Source organism: Lagenorhynchus albirostris, chromosome 4, assembly GCF_949774975.1.
Source record: "Lagenorhynchus albirostris chromosome 4, mLagAlb1.1, whole genome shotgun sequence".
NCBI lineage: Eukaryota > Metazoa > Chordata > Mammalia > Artiodactyla > Delphinidae > Lagenorhynchus > Lagenorhynchus albirostris.
The window spans coordinates 2,180,789-2,199,451 of record NC_083098.1 but is presented as its reverse complement, the minus strand read 5'-3'; the positions used below and the strand labels follow the sequence as shown (position 1 = coordinate 2,199,451).

General features: G+C 46.5%; 1 protein-coding gene across 2 annotated transcripts in view; it reads left to right on the top strand.

Annotated features, from left to right (window-relative positions):
* The first annotated feature begins 357 nt into the window (after positions 1–357).
* The window catches only part of PDGFC (platelet derived growth factor C), a 218,695-nt gene continuing 200,389 nt past the window's right edge, over positions 358–18,663 (top strand). Inside the window, exon 1 of one of the 2 annotated variants that reach the window (XM_060147502.1) lies at positions 358–691. In XM_060147502.1, the coding sequence (XP_060003485.1) occupies positions 469–691 (223 nt within the window). In that variant the 5' untranslated portion in view covers positions 358–468. The remainder of the gene's footprint in view (positions 692–18,663) is intronic. The other variant, XM_060147503.1, reaches the window with a different exon arrangement.

The following is an 18,663-nucleotide window of genomic DNA, read 5'->3' as shown; positions in this document are numbered from 1 at the left end:
CCCGCGGCCTCCGTGCGCCCGGGCCGGGGCGGCCTCGGCCGGGACCCCGGCCCCGCTCGGGACACCCCCCGGCCCCGGCGCCGCGCCCGCGCCTGGGCCTCCCCTCCCCCTCGAGCTGGGGGCGGGGCGGCCGCGGCGCCCGGAGAGCGCCCCGACCGGCAGCTCTGTGATCGATTGGAAGGTGCCGGCCGCCCCGCGGGCTGCAGGCCGGCCCCGCGCGACCCCCGACCCGCCGCCGGGCCGTCGGCCGGCTGACAGGTGCTCGGGGCCCTGGCCGGGGACTCCTCGGCGGCGCGCGCGGCCCCCGCGTCCCCCCCTCCCCCTCGCCTTCGCCCCCATCCCCCCCCCGCCGCCGCGGCGCGGCGCAGGATCTGTTCAGACCTCGGGGAACTGGTTCAGGTCCAGGTTCTGCTTTGATCCTCGGCGCAAACTGGAGACGCCGAAGAGGGCCCTCGGAGAAAGCCTTGGATGGGAGGATGTGGGAAGGAGCCCGCGGGGCTCGGCGGCGCTGAGCCCGGCCCGCAGCCCCGCCGCCCCAGTGCCCGCCGCCCGCGCGCCCGCCCGCTCAGCCCAATGCTCCTCTTCGGGCTCCTGCTGCTGACATCCGCTCTGGCCGGCCAGAGACCCGGGACCCGGGCTGAGTCCAGCCTGAGCAGCAAACTCCAGCTCGCCAGCACCAAGGAGCAGAACGGTGAGTGCCCCCGCTCCGTCCCCTGCCGCGCCGCCCGCGCCGCCCGGCGCGCCCGGGCGGGACGCACCCCGGCCCGCGCGCCGCGTTCGCGGAGCTTCCTCGCAGCCTGCGGCTGGGGCAGCGGCCGCCGGGCTCCAGCGGGGCAGCCTGAGTGTCCCCGCGGGCGCCGCCGCAGCGCGGACATGCTGGGAGCCCTGGGGGGCGTCAGGGCCAGCGCGCTTGCAAGACCTCTCGTCGCCGGAGTCCTAAGTTCGAGAACTGCCTCTAGACCCGAGTCCGACACGAACGCGTCCTGGCATGTTTGACTCTCCTCCGAGCTTTTTGCCCTGGGGAGGGGTGTCCCAGGACGTGTGTCAGCCGCATTAATTGAAGCGCTCGCGGTGGAAAGGCATCAATTAATCAGTAAGTAGATAGCAAGCCAAGAGGTCGAGGGGCCCCGTGGACGTGTGCAGGGGGGAATTAAAAAAATGTATTTCTTTTGTGCTCTTTTTTTTTTTTTTTTAAATGTGCCTTTGTACTCCTGAAGCCCTTACCTTTCTGGTGGTGTGTTTTTATATGCGATGGTGAGTGACTGCTAGTTTGTGTGTGCTGGAAACGACTTAATCCTGCATAGGAAATGAGAATTACTTTCACCTTTCAAGTGTACCTGAAATGTTTAGAAAACTCTCAGATGCAAGTTCCCTTGGGCTGGGATCGCACAGAGCCGGAGAAAGGCTCCTTTCATAAAGCCAGGGCTGCTTCAGGGTGTGTAATTTGCTTAGCCTCTGAACCCCATATGATTTACATCATTCAATTTCTAAACCCTTTTGCTCTTGATCTAACATTATGAAGTCATTTTTGAGACTACTTTGTAAATAGAAATTTTATACTGCACATGAAACCACAATGTCAATGCAGGCTGTCTAAAATTAGAATATTAAACACCCTGTTTACAAGTGGCGGCTCTCGGTGTTATTTGAAAAGAAATGTACATGTTTTTACTGCTTTATATGCCATCTGTTCGGAATGCAAGAAGGCTGTCACTTCGTGAACCGTGTGAAACGAACGTGAGCAGCGTGTGCCTAGGAGATCAGAGTGCCCTGAACTGTGTTTTTAAGTCACAAGCAACTTTTTCTGTCGGTTTTTGGGGGGGGGGGGTGTCTCCGAGCTTCAAGTTTGGATTGAAACTCTCCAGAGTGTTCACCTTTAAGAAAGCACAGAAAGTTCTAGGGTCCAAAAAGAGAGAAAATAAGGATTCCTGGGACCTTTGTAGCCATTATCTGTACTCGCTGTTTGGGCAGCAAGACAAGGCATCACAAGGCTGATAGCACTGTGGTTGCTTCTTAAGACTTGGTGATGTGATGGGACGGGGCACCTGCAGGCTGCTTGAGCCGCTGATCAAAGGGATCCACGTCCAATCCCGGGGACTGCAGAGGGCCGGGGGCGCGGGGACAGGGCGGGGGGGGCAGGGGGGGATCAAAGAAGCCACAGCGCCACTTGTACCCTGGCAGGAGACGGATCAGACCAACCTCTGTTCTTTATCACGTAAAATAAATGCCCAGTTCAAAATATCACTTCTGACTGGACCAAGCTTCCCCAAATGACCATGCACCGTATCCCTGGCTCCTGGCTTTTGTTTTTTTATTTTTTCCATCCCAGGTCCTTTCTCCTAATGCTCTGACTTACTTATCAGGCCTGTCCTGGCATCTCTCATCTTCCCGAGTCCCTTCGCGACTTGTACTTGTCATTGTCCTTTCCTTGCCATTCTTTCTTGTGGTCCACGTGCCATCGTCGCTTTGTAACGAGGCCCAGAACTTTCACCGGGGTCTTTGGCCACTTTCCGGGGTCGATTCACCCCCCTCCTGAGAAGTGGGTTCGTGAAGCCAGGCCACACACATTGTGTTGCCGTCAGAGGCTGGGCCATTTCCATTCCTAAGATGCATGATGCTAAAAATAGCCGGGTGGTTTCCTAATCTGTGTGCAGAGGACTGGTCTATGTTTAGCCTTTGGGAGGGTTGGCAGCCGGAAGTAAGTGGAGGTGGAGGAACCGCTCACCTTGCGGTGCTCAGCCTGAGAAGCGGGGCGGCCAGCGCTAGGGGGCGGTGTAGAGCTATCTTCCTGCGCATGGAAGGTCCCAGGATGCGAGGGTAACAGGTGGGTGCTAAGGAAGATCCCCCAGGAAAGTGAGCGGCTTTGCTGGAACTTTCTCCTGTTTTTGTGGCTTTCAACTTTTCCATTCCGTCATGTGGGCATTTTTTTTTTTTTGCCCTCTTACTGAATTATGATTGGTTTCTGATTGCCCTGTTGCTTCTCACAACGTAGATGAGAGTCTGATTCCCCCAGTACAGACCCACCTGAGGGTACCACATAGAAAACGCCATTCACCCAGTCTGTGTACTGTGTCATATTCAGAAAGGTCTTCGAAGAACTGCTAAATGTGAGATGTCCAAATTGATCTGTTGTGACAGTCGGAGGTCATTCTGTCCACCATTGACCACCCCCCTCCCCGACGGATGGTTACTCTCTTCCCTGGAGAATTCCAGAGCCTCCTGTGGGGTTGACTCCATCAGATCCCCAGGCCTGCTCAGTTTCAAAATCAACTGGGTGTCCTGAGCCCTGTCAAACATGGAAATTGATTGCTCTGACCGATGCTGGGCACTTGGATTTAGACCGGGGTTAAGGGAGGCGCTTCAGAATTAGGTGTGAGGGGTCAGTGTCACTTACCCTGTTTCAGTTAGTTGTTTCTCTCCTCAAAACTCTGTTGCAGTTCTTGCCACTTTACTGGAAAAATAATTTTATCCTCCAGTACTATGAGGTGCCTTTGTGGCCTCGCTGCGCAGCTTGTGGGAGCTTAGTTCCCAGACCCAGCATTGAACCTGGGCTCCATGAGTGAAAGCGCGGAGCCCTAACTAACCGCTGGACCACAGAGAACTCCCGCTTTTGTGTCTTTCATTCTTAATCTGACTGCTGACAATGAAGTCTCACATATCCACCAAGGATCTGCCCCCAGATTTAACGGAGAGAGGGAGAGGAAAGATGAGAACGCTGACGCAGGTAGGGTTTCTGGCCTGGACGCGCTGTACGGCCACGGGGAAATGAGTGTGGTCTGCATGCACTCCTTTTAGGAGAGAACTCCTCCCAGGAAATGGGCGGGTTCTGGGATGCTGCTTCCAGGCCATAGCAGAGGGAATCAGGCGCATCTCAAGCGAAACGGAACACAGCTCGCTTTGTTTACCGCGTGTGTTTGGCCCCAGTAGACGCCAGTCACGGGGTTGTCGGTGGGATGAGGCCTCACCCACCTTGTGTCACTGGGGAGGGATTTTAATTTACCCATAGCCCTGAAACATGCTTCTGACTGTTCTATTAACTGTTGTGAGTGTAGATCTGGGATATGTCTCTGTTGATTAGGGTTTTCCTTATGAACATTATTTTAAAAAATTTAAGTGCAGTTGATGTATAATATTATGTAAGTTACAGGTGCACAATATAGTGATTCATGATCATTAAAGGTTATCCTCCGTTTATAGTTACTGTAAAATATTGGCTACTTTCCTGTGTGGTGTAACACATCCTCGTAGCTTATTTTCAACATCATAACAGCGCACCTTCTAATCCCCTACCCCAGATTGCCCCTCCCCCTTCCCTGTCCCCACTGAGCATCGTTTATTGTTTGCGCACTTGTCCTCAAGGGCTTCTGTGGCCTGTGCGGCCATTTACTTTGGGGACAGATGGTCCCCTGGTGCCTCGCTCAGTACGTGTGTCTTGTGTTTACGGCTTTTCAGTGCGTCTCTTTCAGTGTCAGCTCACCCCTCCTCCCATTGCCAGTGTGCCCATATCCACTCCCCTCCCCTCTGCCCTAGGTAGCAGCTTCAAAGCTGTATTTGACTGCAAGGCAGATCGTCACAACCTTTAGAATAGTGTCCAAGAGTACATAGCTCTGCCCGAGGACCCAGGGGACTTTCCTGTTAGTCTATAAGTTGTCGCGCATGACCTTTGTGACATTTATTTTTGTTATCTAGAGGGGTTTTTTTTTGTTTTTTAACTTCCTCCTGGTTCTCTGCTCTGTTTGGGGTAGTTGAGGAAGTTGGAGAAGCGAAGCACCATTATGTAATGATGAATATTGCTTTTCACCATAGGTGACAAAAAATCCCCCTTCTATTTTATGGTGATATTTCCTCTTCTCCCAGCTGTTACCTTCTACCCTTAATCTTAGAAACTTGATGTTTACCTCTGAAAGGTAATTAGAAAGTACGAAGGTCTGTACGAAGCCTCAGGGACTATATATCATTTGTTGAATAGTTGTAAATAGATGCTGGGGGCCGGCCCTACACTTTCCTCCTTGGTGTATTTTGTAGTGCCCTGTGTCGGGCACCAACGTCTTAGCTTGGTTTATTCTTAGTTCATCCTTCCTGAAACTTACTCCTTACGTATCTTCTTGACATTCTCTTCTACTACATGTTTTTTTCAACATTTTCGTGCAAAAATTGTTTTATCTATAAACGTGCACACTTTTTGTAGAAATAGAAATCTAATGATAATGTGATGTGTGTTAAATAAAAAATAATTGAATCAGTGCATTTGTAATATCCACCTTCCCCCCGAAATGTTCCCAAGACTGCTAAACATTTCCCTAGATGTTTCTTTTTAAAGAAATTTTATTTTATTTTATATCAGAGTATAGTTGATTAACAATGTTGTGTTAGTTTCAGGTGTGCAGCAAAGTGATTCAGCCGTACGTATACATACATCTATTCTTTCTCGAATTCTTTTCCCATTTAAGAGCACTGAGCAGAGGGGAGGTTTCTGTTTGTATCAACCAACGTGGTAGAAGTCGTAATAAAAGTCCCTTCATTTACTTGGCCTGCTTTTGATGCCTCTGATGGTTCTATTTGCAAGTGTTATCTGTAGCCAGAATATCTCTGTATGACGCCATATAATTTCTGAACGCTCCTTGGTTAAACAGTCTCTGAATTATTTTTCTCTACCACTGCCTCCACCTGTGATTTTTTTCCCCTCACATCCCCCTTCTCTGTCTCCTGAGGATACGTCTAGTGGTCGATCTTTGGCTGGTAAGCACGGGGTACGACCACACCCGTTGTGGAAATACTGAAACATCGCCAGTGGGTTGAGAAGGAGCCTGGCCACTCCTCCAGGACAGATGGAGCATCTTTGAGCAGAAGCCACAGCGTTAATGCCCGGCACAGCTGGGGACATCGGGGACACTGCTCCAACCCTGCTGGCCTCCTTCCTGATGGACCCCTCCTGTGCCTGCCACACTGATGCTTAAGCCTTTTGACACTTTCAGCTATGGACAGTTTAGTTCACAGGGGAGTTAAAACTCCTGTCTCTTCTCCCCATTGCTGGGCACTCGGGCCCGACCCACCTGCAGCTTGAAGGACCCGGAGAGAGGAAAGGGTACAGCCTCCTTCAAGCCTCCTTCCTGCAGCTTCTTTGCTTCGAGGCCTGGGAGTGAGACGCGGCAGGGGACGTGGCACACGTGGCGTGGGGTTGCAGCCCTCAGGTGCCTGTTCCTGGTTCCCCAGGCAACACCGGGCGGCTGCTTCGGCCTGGGTACCACCTTCCTAACATCTGGGTTAAAGAGACCACCTTCTCGGCGAGGTCTTTTTTCTAACCACTTTCATTAACCACCCCTGTTTATCACGTCAAGGGTAATTCACTGCATAGCACTTACCACTGTGGTATTCTGCTTGTTTATTGGTTTATATATTGTCTCCCTGCCACCCCTGTAGGATGTAAGGCCCCTGAGAGCGTGGCCCTGTCAGACTTGCCCTTTGTGGCTGCACCAGCGCCTGGAACGAAGGGTGGCATAGAGTAAATATTTGTTAGACAGTTCTGGATGCAGTGCCTCGCCTAAGCAGGACTCTGGTATTGCCTGGAACAGCAGCCCGTCTTGGAAGGTGGCTTTTTGATACTGGAACTTTCACCATTGCTTGACTTTTTGCAAAGGAAGATGCACTTGCTTATTGGTTGGGATGGGAGCCGCCAGTGAGAGTTCTACTTTGTCATCTTGGTAAATGTACCACGTGACCAGGAGCGTGTGTACCAAGCCGGTGGGTAGGTTTTCTAGAAGCGGTGCTAGTTACTGTCTTAAAAGTGCCACGGGGGTGTGCACCTCTGTAGTGCTGCAGCTGGGTCGCACGCATGTGATCTGGACCCAGGACTGCACAGAATGGTGAGGCTGAATGGCTGACACACTCCAGCATCAGTGTGCTTCCCACCTTCTGCTTGTGGCTCACGGAGAACGTGCACAGGATAGAAATCCGCAGTAATTCTGGCAGGTGGAACGTCAGGGCCGGAAGGGTCCCAGGAGTCCGTCCACAGCGATGTGTACCGTGAGGCCTAGACCACCGAGGTGACTTTGTCAAGGTCGCGCTGGAGGGTAGCCGGGTTCAACGGCTTGTGGGCTGATACGTTTTCCTTCCATGGGAACCAGTGAGGCAAATGGCGTTCTCGTTTCAAAATTCCAACACTTGGCATAAATGCATTTCTTTACTGTTCTGGGAGGTTTTGTGCTTTGGGGGTTGTAAGGGCAGCTTGGGCTCCCCTGATCCTGAAACATTTTTTACAGGCACGCTAAGGACAACAATCTCGGAATAATTCTATTAACGACGCAGAGCAGATACTCTGGCTAAGTCTACGGTAACACCTCTGTTGGGGTAGAAATCTGCCATTTTGGCAAATGACTTGAAATACTTCCTTTAGAATTGTTACCGTGATGGGCTGGGATCGAATTTTCAGCGGGTCCGTGGATGAACAATGTTGATTGGCATATTTTGCCATATTTCTTGATGCTGAGGGGGAGGTTGACATGGGAAAGCTTGGCTCCACTGGGAGGTTTTCTTTTCTTTCTTTTTTTTTTTTTTTAACAATTTTGAACATTTTATTTAACAGGATGTCTCCGTGGTGAAGTACCGGAGAAGTGAGTAAATAGGCATGGTTTAGTGAGCTCTAGAACACACAGCCTGTTATTCTCTTGCAGTGGATGTAATGAGTGACTTTAGCCTTTATTTACTCTATATTATACAGGGCATTCTATTCAGAGGTTCAGACTGCTCTCAAATCAAGAGCATCAAGGAGATAAATTCGTAGCTGTGGACTCGAACAGCTTGCCTAAAACAGAATTCATTTACCTTTTTAAAAAATTTTGTTTACAGAGTTCAGAATCGGAGAACAAATGAGCTACAGTTATAAAGGGGAGTTATGTTAATTACGTTTATCCTTAAAGCCAAGTTCCTAAGCGTAATGTTTTTGGTAGCATGAGCTCATTCTGTGGTTTAGGTCAGGAGGATACATTTCAAATGGAGTTCAGCCCCTCTTATCTGCCATCTGCCTTCACGTCGGGCTCTCTGCTCCACCTTCAAGTGGTTATTCCCAGTCCCCTGGTGATGGGGCAGCCGCCCCCCTTGGACATCTGCCTTGTTGCAAAGCCAAACCATCTTTGCCAGGCTAGCTTCACTAATTTAGCTTTCGTGGTGTTAGGCTTAATTCCTTTTTATTTTCAAACTGTGAATTTTTTTTTTTTTCGGATTTGGCATTTTCCCCATTGAAGAGTAGTTGAACCATCTCTCAATTAAGGGATGGTGTGTCGGGTTGTTGCAGTGTCTGGGGGCGGCAGGCAAAGCGGGTGTCTGGCTCCTTGAGAGAAAACACCACCCCCAGACAGCACGAGGCCCGTCGATGGTAGCCAGCGCAAGGACGCGGCTCTGCGTTGCACCTGTATACGCTGCGCGCTGATGAGAAACCGGGACGCGCTCCCGGGAAGGGCAGTATTTGGATGCCGCCACGGGGGGCGATTCAGTGGGACCAAAGGGTCCCTGGTGGGTCTCTGGTCTTGTGATGTTGATGATGACTCCCCGAGAGCCCGCTGGGTGCGGCGCTGGTGCTCAGTGTTTGCAGACAGTCCACAGTTCATCTCTGTGACACCGCCCCCCCCCCCCGCCCCCGCCACCGTGCGCTATTGGGAGGAACACCGAGGCCAGGCTGGCCAAGTAGCCAAGGTCGCACAGCTGGTGAACGTTTGGGCCTGGCTCTGACTCCAAGCCAGGACTCAGCCACGCGCCTCCCCCGTCATGAGTTAATGGTCTAACGTTTTATTAGAACATTGTTTTTAAACAGCAGTTTATGAGCTTGTGCTCTGTGCTAAGCTCTGCCCGAGGTGCCGGGTACACAGAGAAGGAGATGCAGCCCTTGCCCTTGCGAAGCGCTGTCCGAGGAGGATGGCAGCTCTGGAGTTTATCTCCAGGTCTGTTGGTTCTGGGCTCCAGGAGCTGTGGGAACGCAGAGGGCTTTACCGTGACCCCCCGGATCCTCTGGTGATCGACCAGGTGGTGGATTCCGCGCAGAAAAGAAGTGCATGGAGAAAAGCTCCCACGGGGGAGATGACATACTTTGAAGTGGGCTTGAGAAGGGAGAAGAGGAAAGTGTTCTAGGCCGAGGGGACAGCCTGCAGCCCAGGACAGAAGCAAGTCTGGGGTTGAGGATGAACAGAGGCAGGGGAGATGTAAGGCCCTGGTGCTGTGTGCAGGGCAGCTCAGAAGCAGAATCCAGGAGAAGGTTGTCTTTACTCTGCAAGCAAGAAATGCTGGAGAGGGTGTGGAGAAAAGGGCACCCTCTTGCACTGCTGGTAGGAATGTAAATTGATACAGCCACTATGGAGAACAGTATGGAGGTTCCTTAAACAACTAAAAATAGAGCTACCATATGACCCAGCAATCCCACTCCTGGGCATATACCCTGAGAAAACCATAATTCAAAAAGAGTAATTTTTATAATAAAATGACTTAATTTAAAACATAATTCACAATGTTCATTGCAGCTCTGTTTACAATAGCCAGGACATGGAAGCAACCTAAACGTCCATCGACAGGTGAATGGCTAAAGAAGATGTGGTGCATATATACAATGGAATATTACCCAGCCATAAAAAAGAATGAAATAATGCCATTTGCAGTGACATGGGTGGAGCTAGAGTCTGTCATACAGAGTGAAGTAAGTCAGACACAGAAAGACAAATATCATGTGATATCACTTATATGTGGAATCTGTTGATTCCATATAAAAAATGATAGAGGTGAACTTACTTACAAAACAGACTCAGGCTCACAGACATAGAAAAACAGCTGAAGGTTACCAAAGGGGAAAGTGGAGGAGGGATAAATTAGGAGGTTGCGATTAGCAGGTACACACTACTGTGTGTAAGATCGAGACCCAACAAGGACCTACTGCAGAGCACAGGGAGCTCCACTCAGTATTTTGTAATAACCTAGAAGGGAAAAGAATGTGAAAAATCATAGATCTAGATATATACGTGTGTGTGTGTAACTGAATCACTTTGCTGTACACTTGAAACTAACACAACATTGTAAATCAGTTTTAATTTTAAAAAGGGAAAGGTTGTCTTCATGTTTAAGGTTGAGTCAAACCTTTTCTTTCCAGTTGCTTTCTAGGCAGGCAGGTAGCAGTTCCACTTTGGTGTGAGCGGCTAAGGGCTTCTTGGGGTTTTCTTGGGAGGTTCTGAACGGGTCCGGGTGCAGGCTGCACAGCCTCAGTGACACTCAGATAAGCTAAGCCTGTGTCCACGCCATCTCTGCTGCCTGCTTTATGTAAACAAAGTGCTAATTTCACACTTCATTCACAAAACGGATGGCATGCAGAAGGAGGCCGGGTGTGGGACAGGATGTGATAAAGGGGCAGGGCACATAGAATCAGTGTGATGAAGCTATTCCCTTGCAAGGAGCGAGGAAAACGGCCTTTGTACTTTTAAGGGAAAGGATGTTGAATTTCCTGGAAAATTAATTCCTCTGAGGTTAATTTGCATTGAGTAACCTCTGGGGAGGTTCGTCCTGGTTCCCTGGACCCAATGCTAGAAATATTTTGAGGTATTTAAGGATTTGAAATGAATGCATTCGATGTGATGTGGATGCCACGCTATTTTTTTTGAAGGCAGGCCATTTGCATTCCAGGGAAGCCTTGTTCGTGAGTGCGTACTATTTTAAGCTTCTCAGCGTTTGCCAGATGGGGACGGGCTTCTGTGCTCGACTGCCCAGCTGGCTCCTGCACCTGCCTTGAGAGTCACTGCAGAGATCAGGAACCACGAACAACAGAAGCTGGGCTTGCGAGGGGCTCACCTTGTGTTGTTTCTAGCAGTTGTTTTTGCTGGGTGTTTCTAAGGACATCTGTCTTTTAAAGAGTCCTATTACTTATCTTTTCTTTTTCTGACTGAGGAATGAATCACAGCTTGTTTCCTGTATTGCCACACACAGTCATAGGCTGAGGTGATGAGAAATGCAAATTGGGAGTCATTAAAGCGTTATAATGTCTTTTTCTGTGGCAACAGGTGATGTTTAAAATCCATGTATGAAGAAGGAATGTTTGCTTAAAATGTGATGAGATGAGATGAGAACAAAAAAGTATTCAGTTCCTTACTGGAAATGTCTTCCCGGGTTTGGAAAAAAGGGGAACCTGCAGGGTTCATTTCTGATGTATCTGACTTTAAACCTGAGGTATGGTGGTGGTAGGGTGCACATGGTTTAAGAACACAGTAACTTCCAGCATTTTCATGTTTTTCTTTGGAAATAGACTAGACTCCTTCTTACTAGAGTGTGACTTGCCGTCTGCTTAGCCATTCAAAGGAGACTGAATGCCATAAAAACGAGAAACCGAATTAGCTAGTGCACATCGAGGGCCAGAGATGGGGTGTCCTGGAGGCGGGTCTCCCCTGATGGTAATAGGGTTAGGTTGTGGGTAATAAAAGGTATTGGGGAGGCTTCCTGTTAGATAAACAGCGATGTCTCAATGCGTATGTTTCGTGACTCGCTTTACTTTTACCTCTAAACTAAACTACACTCTGTTTCTGGAGGTCCACGTGACAGTGGATGGCCTCTGTAATACAGGTGCCTAGATCTCATAGCTACTATGTTTTTACAGTTTCAGATGCAGTTTCCTGTATATTAGAGATGTGTATAGCCTCGGCTGTATCTGTATTTTGTGTGAGTCGCAAAACTGTCTGGCTGTAGAAAAACCCACAATCAAAAACTAGCAGGTGTTCCTGGTCAAAATCTGGCCAGGATGTTGCCTCTAGATACCTCACTGATAAATGGTAACCCTTGAAAAAGTGGTTCTAACCTCTGTTTTCTTGAGAAAATTAACAGGCTTGGTGTTTACAGGCATGATTAAGAATGTAAAATTAAATAATCTGTGTGTTTGTTTTAAGAAAGCACTTGTTTTGTCGTCGTAGAAAATTTATCTTTAATCTGTACTGATAACTTTTGATTGGCTGTGTTGGGTCTTCATTGCCGCACGCCGGCTTTCTCTAGTTGAGGCGAGCGGCGGCTACGCTTCGTTGTGGTGCGCGGGCTTCTCATCGCGGTGGATTCTCTCGTTGTGGAGCACGGGCTCTAGAGTGCAGGCTTCAGTAGTTGTGGTGCGTGGGCTCAGTAGTTGTGGCTCGCGGGCTCTAGAGCAGAGGCTCAGTAGTTGTGGTGCACGGGCTTAGTTGCTCTGTGGCATGTGGGATCTTCCCGGACCAGGGCTCGAACCCGTGTCCCCTGCATTGGCAGGCGGATTCTTAACCACTGCGCCACCAGGGAAGTCCCGTACTGATAACTTTTGCTGGGCACCGGTTTGGCACCCCATTAAGCTAACTGCTTTAGGATGGTTTCCTTTGAGAACTAACATTTACGTCCTCGGAAATCAGTTAAGGTGCCTGGATCCCACATTTCCTTGCGATCTTCCTTTGCAGTCATTTCCAAACAGCCAAACTACCCTATAGCAAAACACTCAGAGGTGCACATCTTCTGGAAGAAGTGCAAATGCCACACTTTTTACTTGGAAAAATGGAAAAGGAGGACTTATTTAATATATCTGCTGGACGTTTAAAACTGCATAAAGCACAGGAAGTACTTCGAGCGTGTGGGAGTGTGTGGTGTTTCCAAACTACAAACATCGTTTTGAAAATTTTCCCGGTAGTGGTGAATTATACGAGACCACGTCCACCTAAGGAGAGCTCGTTTAACTGGCTTGTGGTTCGGAGGTTCATTCAAACACTCTTAAACAAAATAAAGGGAAAGGATGTAATGACTCCTTTATGGAAAGGCCGTAAAAAGGTACAGAGCTGTGTAAATAAATTGAGTCATTTGCTAGATGTTTCAGTGATAGATTTGCAGTCCAAATTCAGGGTTAGGGATTATGTTTTATAGGCTCTGACCATGTTCCACCTTGAAAATGAAGCTACAAGCTTAGTTTTTTGGTTTGTTTGTGTGTTTGTTTCTCTTTGGTGCGTGGAGACCCATTATTGCTGTTTTATACGGCAGCTTGAAAAAGTACTTACAATTCTGAGCATTTGCATGTATGTTGGTTCAGCTTCAGACAACGGTGACGAACCCTTGTGTGAAAAGTGGAATTGACCTGAGTTTTGGTAGCACTGGGTTCTATTCAAGGAAAATAAGATGACTGCAATTGAAGTTTTCCTTCTGGGCTCAGACATGTCCCAACTAATTGTAAAATAATTGTTCTGAATAGCGAGAGTGGACTCATAATTATAAGTACGTAAAGTAGGAAGCCAACCAAAGTTCTGATTTACAGTTACTGTGACTCTGCCGCTGATGTAGTAAACCGCTATTAGATCAACCTACTGTGACATTCATTCCTCTTGCTTGAGGTGTAGGTAGAAAATCCTTTCCCAAGCTGTCTTACTTTAGAGAGTTGCTTTACTGCATTAGAATATTAATTGACTCCCCTGACATTGGCATGAGGGCTGTGCCACAGTGTCCAATAAGGGGGGGTGGGCAGGGGGTGCGTGGTCCTGCACGTTGCTGGTGATAGCTAGCGGGAGGAAGGCAGAGATAAATTTGGAAATTGAAGTGAGGAAAGGAAAGTGAATAATTTCTATGTCGATACCATCACATTTATTCATCCTGTAACTTCTCTCCATCAGGGTTGGCTTGCTTGGCCTGAGAGGAAGTGGATTGTGTAAGAAACTGCAGTAAAAATCAATGAGCCTTTCTAAGTTCTGAAAATTGGTTGCATCACACCGTACTGGTAGCTTTCACGTGTTGTTGCTGGAGCTTTGGCAGCGGAAAGAACTGCTCCGGCTCCGTGGGCCTGAAAAACAAGGGACAATGGTGGATATTATAGTTTCTGTGTAATGTGTGACTTGCTATTTCCTTTTCCCCACCCTCCTTTTAATGAATAACTTAGGGCTAGATGGCCTTACGTCTGTGAAAAATCCAGGGTCTGCTTTTAAATCGGATCCTTGGCCCAGACGTACATCTGAGTCCTCATGGTGTGTGGCAGATAGGGACAGGAGCGGAGCTGCTGGACAGGGAACCCTAAAGTGGAAGGAAAAGGCAATCCCACCTTTGTGGTCCAGAACCAGGAAGACGAGTCCGTGCAGGCAAACAGGGAAGGAAACAAAGCGGGGAGAAGAGGAGAAAAAGAAGCAGAGGGAAATGAGAGGGAGGGAGGGAGGGAGGGAGGGAGAGAGAAAGAAAGGAGGAGGCTTAAGGCAGGTAGAGGATGAGGACGCCAAGGACGGGAGAGAAAAACCAAGGCAACTGGCCGATAGTACAGAATACAGTAGAGTTTAGGAAAATGAGGACCAGCGAATAAACAGCTTATGATGTTTCAATGTTGACAGAAGACAGAACAAAAGCCAAAACGCTTCAGTGTGATGAGGGATGCAGAAGTGGAAGGAAGAATGTTTATGGGCTCAAGTGGAGAAGTGAGACGTAAAGTCTATAAGACTTTGGGGAGAGTTTTAGGGATCAAGGCGGGGCGATCTGAGAGTGCTCCCAGAGGGGAAGGAGGACAGAGGATATTTGTTTCCTTGTTTGGTGGGCTGGAGAGAGCCCCGCAGTGGGGTTTGGGTCCAGCCAAATGTCTCCTAAATAACAGGAGAGAAAAGTTAAGGAGGGTGGGTGTTTTCTCATGGTTCGTCCACCTACAGGGAGAATGCGGTGACAGGCTTGCGGGGTGGACATGGATGGAAGATGCGTGAAGGCTGTGGTGGGAGATATGGTCATGTGTAGCAGTGAAAATACTAATGGGGAAGACTATTAACCTAGAAAAAGCCGCAGAGATTTAAAAAAGAACCATGGAAATTCAAATTCAATGACCACTTTGTTACTTTAATTTTTATTTTATATTGGAGGAGAGTTGATATACAATATTGTGTTAGTTTCAGGTGTACAGCAAAGTGATTCAGTTATACATATACAAGTATCTTTTTTTTTAAACACCTTTATTGGAGTATAATTGCTTTACAATGGTGTGTTAGTTTCTGCTGTATAACAAAGTGAATCAGCTATATATATACATATGTCCCCATATCTCCTCCCTCTTGCGTCTCCCTCCCACCCTCCCTATCCCACCCCTCTAGGTGTTCACAGAGCACCGAGCTGACCTCCCTGTGCTATGCGGCTGCTTCCCACTAGCTAGCTATTTTACGTTTGGTAGTGTATATATGTCCATGCCACTCTCTCACTTCGTCCCAGCTTACCCTTCCCCTTCCCTGTGTCCTCAAGTCCATTCTCTACGTCTGGTCTTTATTCCTGTCCTGCCCCTAGGTTCTTCAGAACCGTTTTTTTTCAGATTCCATATATATGTGTTAGCGTACGGTATTTTTCTCTTTTGTTTGTTTTGAATTTTACTTTTTTTTTAAACAGCAGATTCTTATTAGTCATCCGTTTTATACATATTACTGTATACATGTCAATGCCAATCTCCCAGTTCATCCCACCACCCCCTTTCCCCCCTTGGTGTCCATACATTTGTTCTCTACATCTGTGTCTCTATTTCTGCCTTGCAAACCGGTTCATCTGTACCATTTGTCTAGATTCCACATATATGCCTTAGTATACGATATTTGTTCTTCTCTTTCTGACTTAGTTCACTCTGTCTCTAGGTCCATCCACGTCTCTACAAATGACCCAATTTCGTTTCTTTTTATGGTTGAGTAATATTCCATTGTCTTCGTCTGTCGATGGACACTCAGGTTGCTTCCATGTCCTGGCTATTGTAAATAGAGCTGCAGTGAACATTGTGGTACATGTGTCCTTTTGAGTTATGGTTTTCTCGGGTTATATGCCCAGTAGTGGCTGGGTCGAATGGTAGTTCTATTTTTAGTTTTTTAAGGAACCTCCATATTGTTCTCCATAGTGGCTGTACCAATTTATATTACCACCAACAGTGCAAGAGGGTTCCCTTTTCTCCACACCCTCTCCTGCATTTGTTCTTTGTAGGTTTTCTGATGATACCCATTCTAACTGGTGTGAGGTGATACCTCATTGTAGTTTTGATTTGCATTTCTCTAATAATTAGTGATGTTGAGCAGCTTTTCATGTGCTTCTTGGCCATCTGTATGTCTTCTTTGGAGAATGTCTATTTAGGTCTCTGCCCATTTGTTGATTGGGTTGTTTGTTTTTTTAATATTGAGCTGCATGAGCTGTTTATATACTTTGGAGATAATCCTTTGTCCGTTGATTGGTTTGCAAAGATCTTCTCCCATTCTGAGGGTTGTCTTTTTGTCTTGTTTATGGTTTCCTTTGCTGTGCAAAACCGTTTAAGTTTCATTAGGTCCCATTTGTTTATTTTCGTTTTTATTTCCATTACTCTAGGAGGTGGGTTATAAAAGATCTTCCTGTAATTTATGTCAAAGAGTGTTGTTCCTATGTTTTCCTCTAAGAGTTTTATAGTGTCTGGCCTTACATTTAGGTCTCTAATCCATTTTGAGTTTATTTTTGTGCATGGTGTTAGGGAGTGTTCTAATTTCATTCTTTTACATGTAGCTGTCCAGTTATCCAAGCACCACTTATTGAAGAGGCTGTCTTCTCACCATTGTATATCCTTACCTCTTTTGTCATAGATGAGTTGACCATAGGTGCGTGGGTTTATCTCTGGGCTTTCTATCCTGTTCCATTGATCTATATTTCTGTTTTTCTGCCAGTACCATATTGTCTTGATTACTGTAGCTTTGTAGTATAGTCTGAAGTCAGGGAGTCTGATTCCTCCAGCTCCATTTTTTTCCCTCAAGATTGCTTTGGCTCTTTGGAGTCTTTTGTGTCTCCATACAAATTTTAAGATTTTTTGTTCTAGTTCTGTGAAAAATGCCATTTGTAATTTGATAGGGATTGCCTTGAATATGTAGACTGCTTTGGGTAGTACAGTCATTTTCACAATAGTTATTCTTCCAATCCAGAAACATGGTATATCTCTCCATCTGTTGGTATCATCTTTAATTTCTTTCATCAGTGTCTTATAGTTTTCTGCATACAGGTCTTTTACCTCCTTAGGTAGGTTTAGTCCTAGGTGTTTTATTCTTTTTGTTGCAATAGAGAAAGGGACTGTTTCCTTAATTTTCTGATCTTTCGTTGTTAGTGTATAGGAATACAAGAGATTTCTGTGCATTAATTTTGTATCCTGAAATTTTACCAGATTCATTGATTAGCTCTAGTAGTTTTCTGGTGGCATCTTTAGGATTCTCTATGTAGAGTATCATGTCATCTGCAAACAGTGACAGTTTTACTTCTTTTCTAATTTGTATTCCTTTTATTTCTTTTTCTTCTCTGATTACCATGGCTAGGACTTCCAAAACTGTGTTGAATAATAGTGGCAAGAGTGGCCATCCTTGTCTTGTTCCAGCCCTTAGAGGAAATGCTTTCAGTTTTTCTCCATTGAGAATGATGTTTCCTGTGGGTTTGTTGTATATGGTCTGTATTATGTTCAGGTAGGCTCCCTCTAGGCCCACTTTCTGGAGAATTTTTATCACAAATAGGTGTTGAATTTTGTCAAAAGCTTTTTCTGCATCTGTTGAGATGATCAAATGGCTTTTATCCTTCAGTTTGTTAATATGGTGTATAACACTGATTGATTTGTGTATATTGAAGAATCCTTGCATCCCTGGGGTAAATCCCACTTGATCATGGTGTATGATCTTTTTAATGTGTTGTTGGATTCTGTTTGCTAGTATTTTGTTGAGGATTTTTGCATCTATATTCATCAGTGATATTGGTCTGTAATTATCTTTTTTTGTAATATCTTTGTCTGGTTTTGCTATCACCGTGATGGTGGCCTCATAGAATGAGTTTGGCAGTGTCCTTTCCTCTGCAAGTTTTTGGAAGACTTTGAGAAGGATGGGTGTTAGCTCTTCCCTAAATGTTTGATAGAATTCACCTGTGAAGGCATCTGGTCCTGGACTTTTGTTTGTTGGAAGATTTTTAATCACACTTTCAATTTCATTACTTGTGATTGGTTTGTTCATATTTTCTGTTTCTTCCTGGTTCAGTCATGGAAGGTTATACCTTTCTAAGAATTTTTCCATTTCTTCCAGGTTGTCCATTTTATTGGCCTGGAGTTGCTTGTTAGTAGTCTCTTATGATGCTTTGTATTTCTGCGGTGTCAGTTGTCACTTCTCCTTTTTCATTTCTAATTCTATTGATTTGAGTCCTCTCCCTCTTATTCTTGATGAGTCTGGCTAAAGGTAGGTCAATTTTGTTTATCTTCTCAAAGAACCAGCTTTTATTTTTATTGATCTTTGCTATTGTTATCCTTGTTTCTCTTTCATTTATTTCTGCTCTGATCTTTATAATTTCTTTCCTTCTACTAACTTTGGGTTTTGTTTGTTCTGCTTTCTCTAGTTCCTTTAGGTGTAAGTTTAGATTGTTTATTTGAGATTTTTCTTGTTTCTTGAGGCAGGCTTGTATAGCTATAAACTTCCCTCTTAGAACTGCTTTTGCTGCATCCCATAGGTTTTGGGTCGTCGTGTTTTCCTTGTCATTTGTTTCTAGGTATTTTTTGATTTCCTCTTTGATTTCTTCAGTGATCTCTTGGTTATTTAGTAACATATTATTTAGCCTCCATGTGTTTGTGTTTTTTACGTTTCTTTCCCTGTAATTGATTTCGAATCTCTGGTCAGAAAAGATGCTTGTTATGATTTCAATTTTCTTAAATTTACTGAGGTTTGATTTGTGACCCAG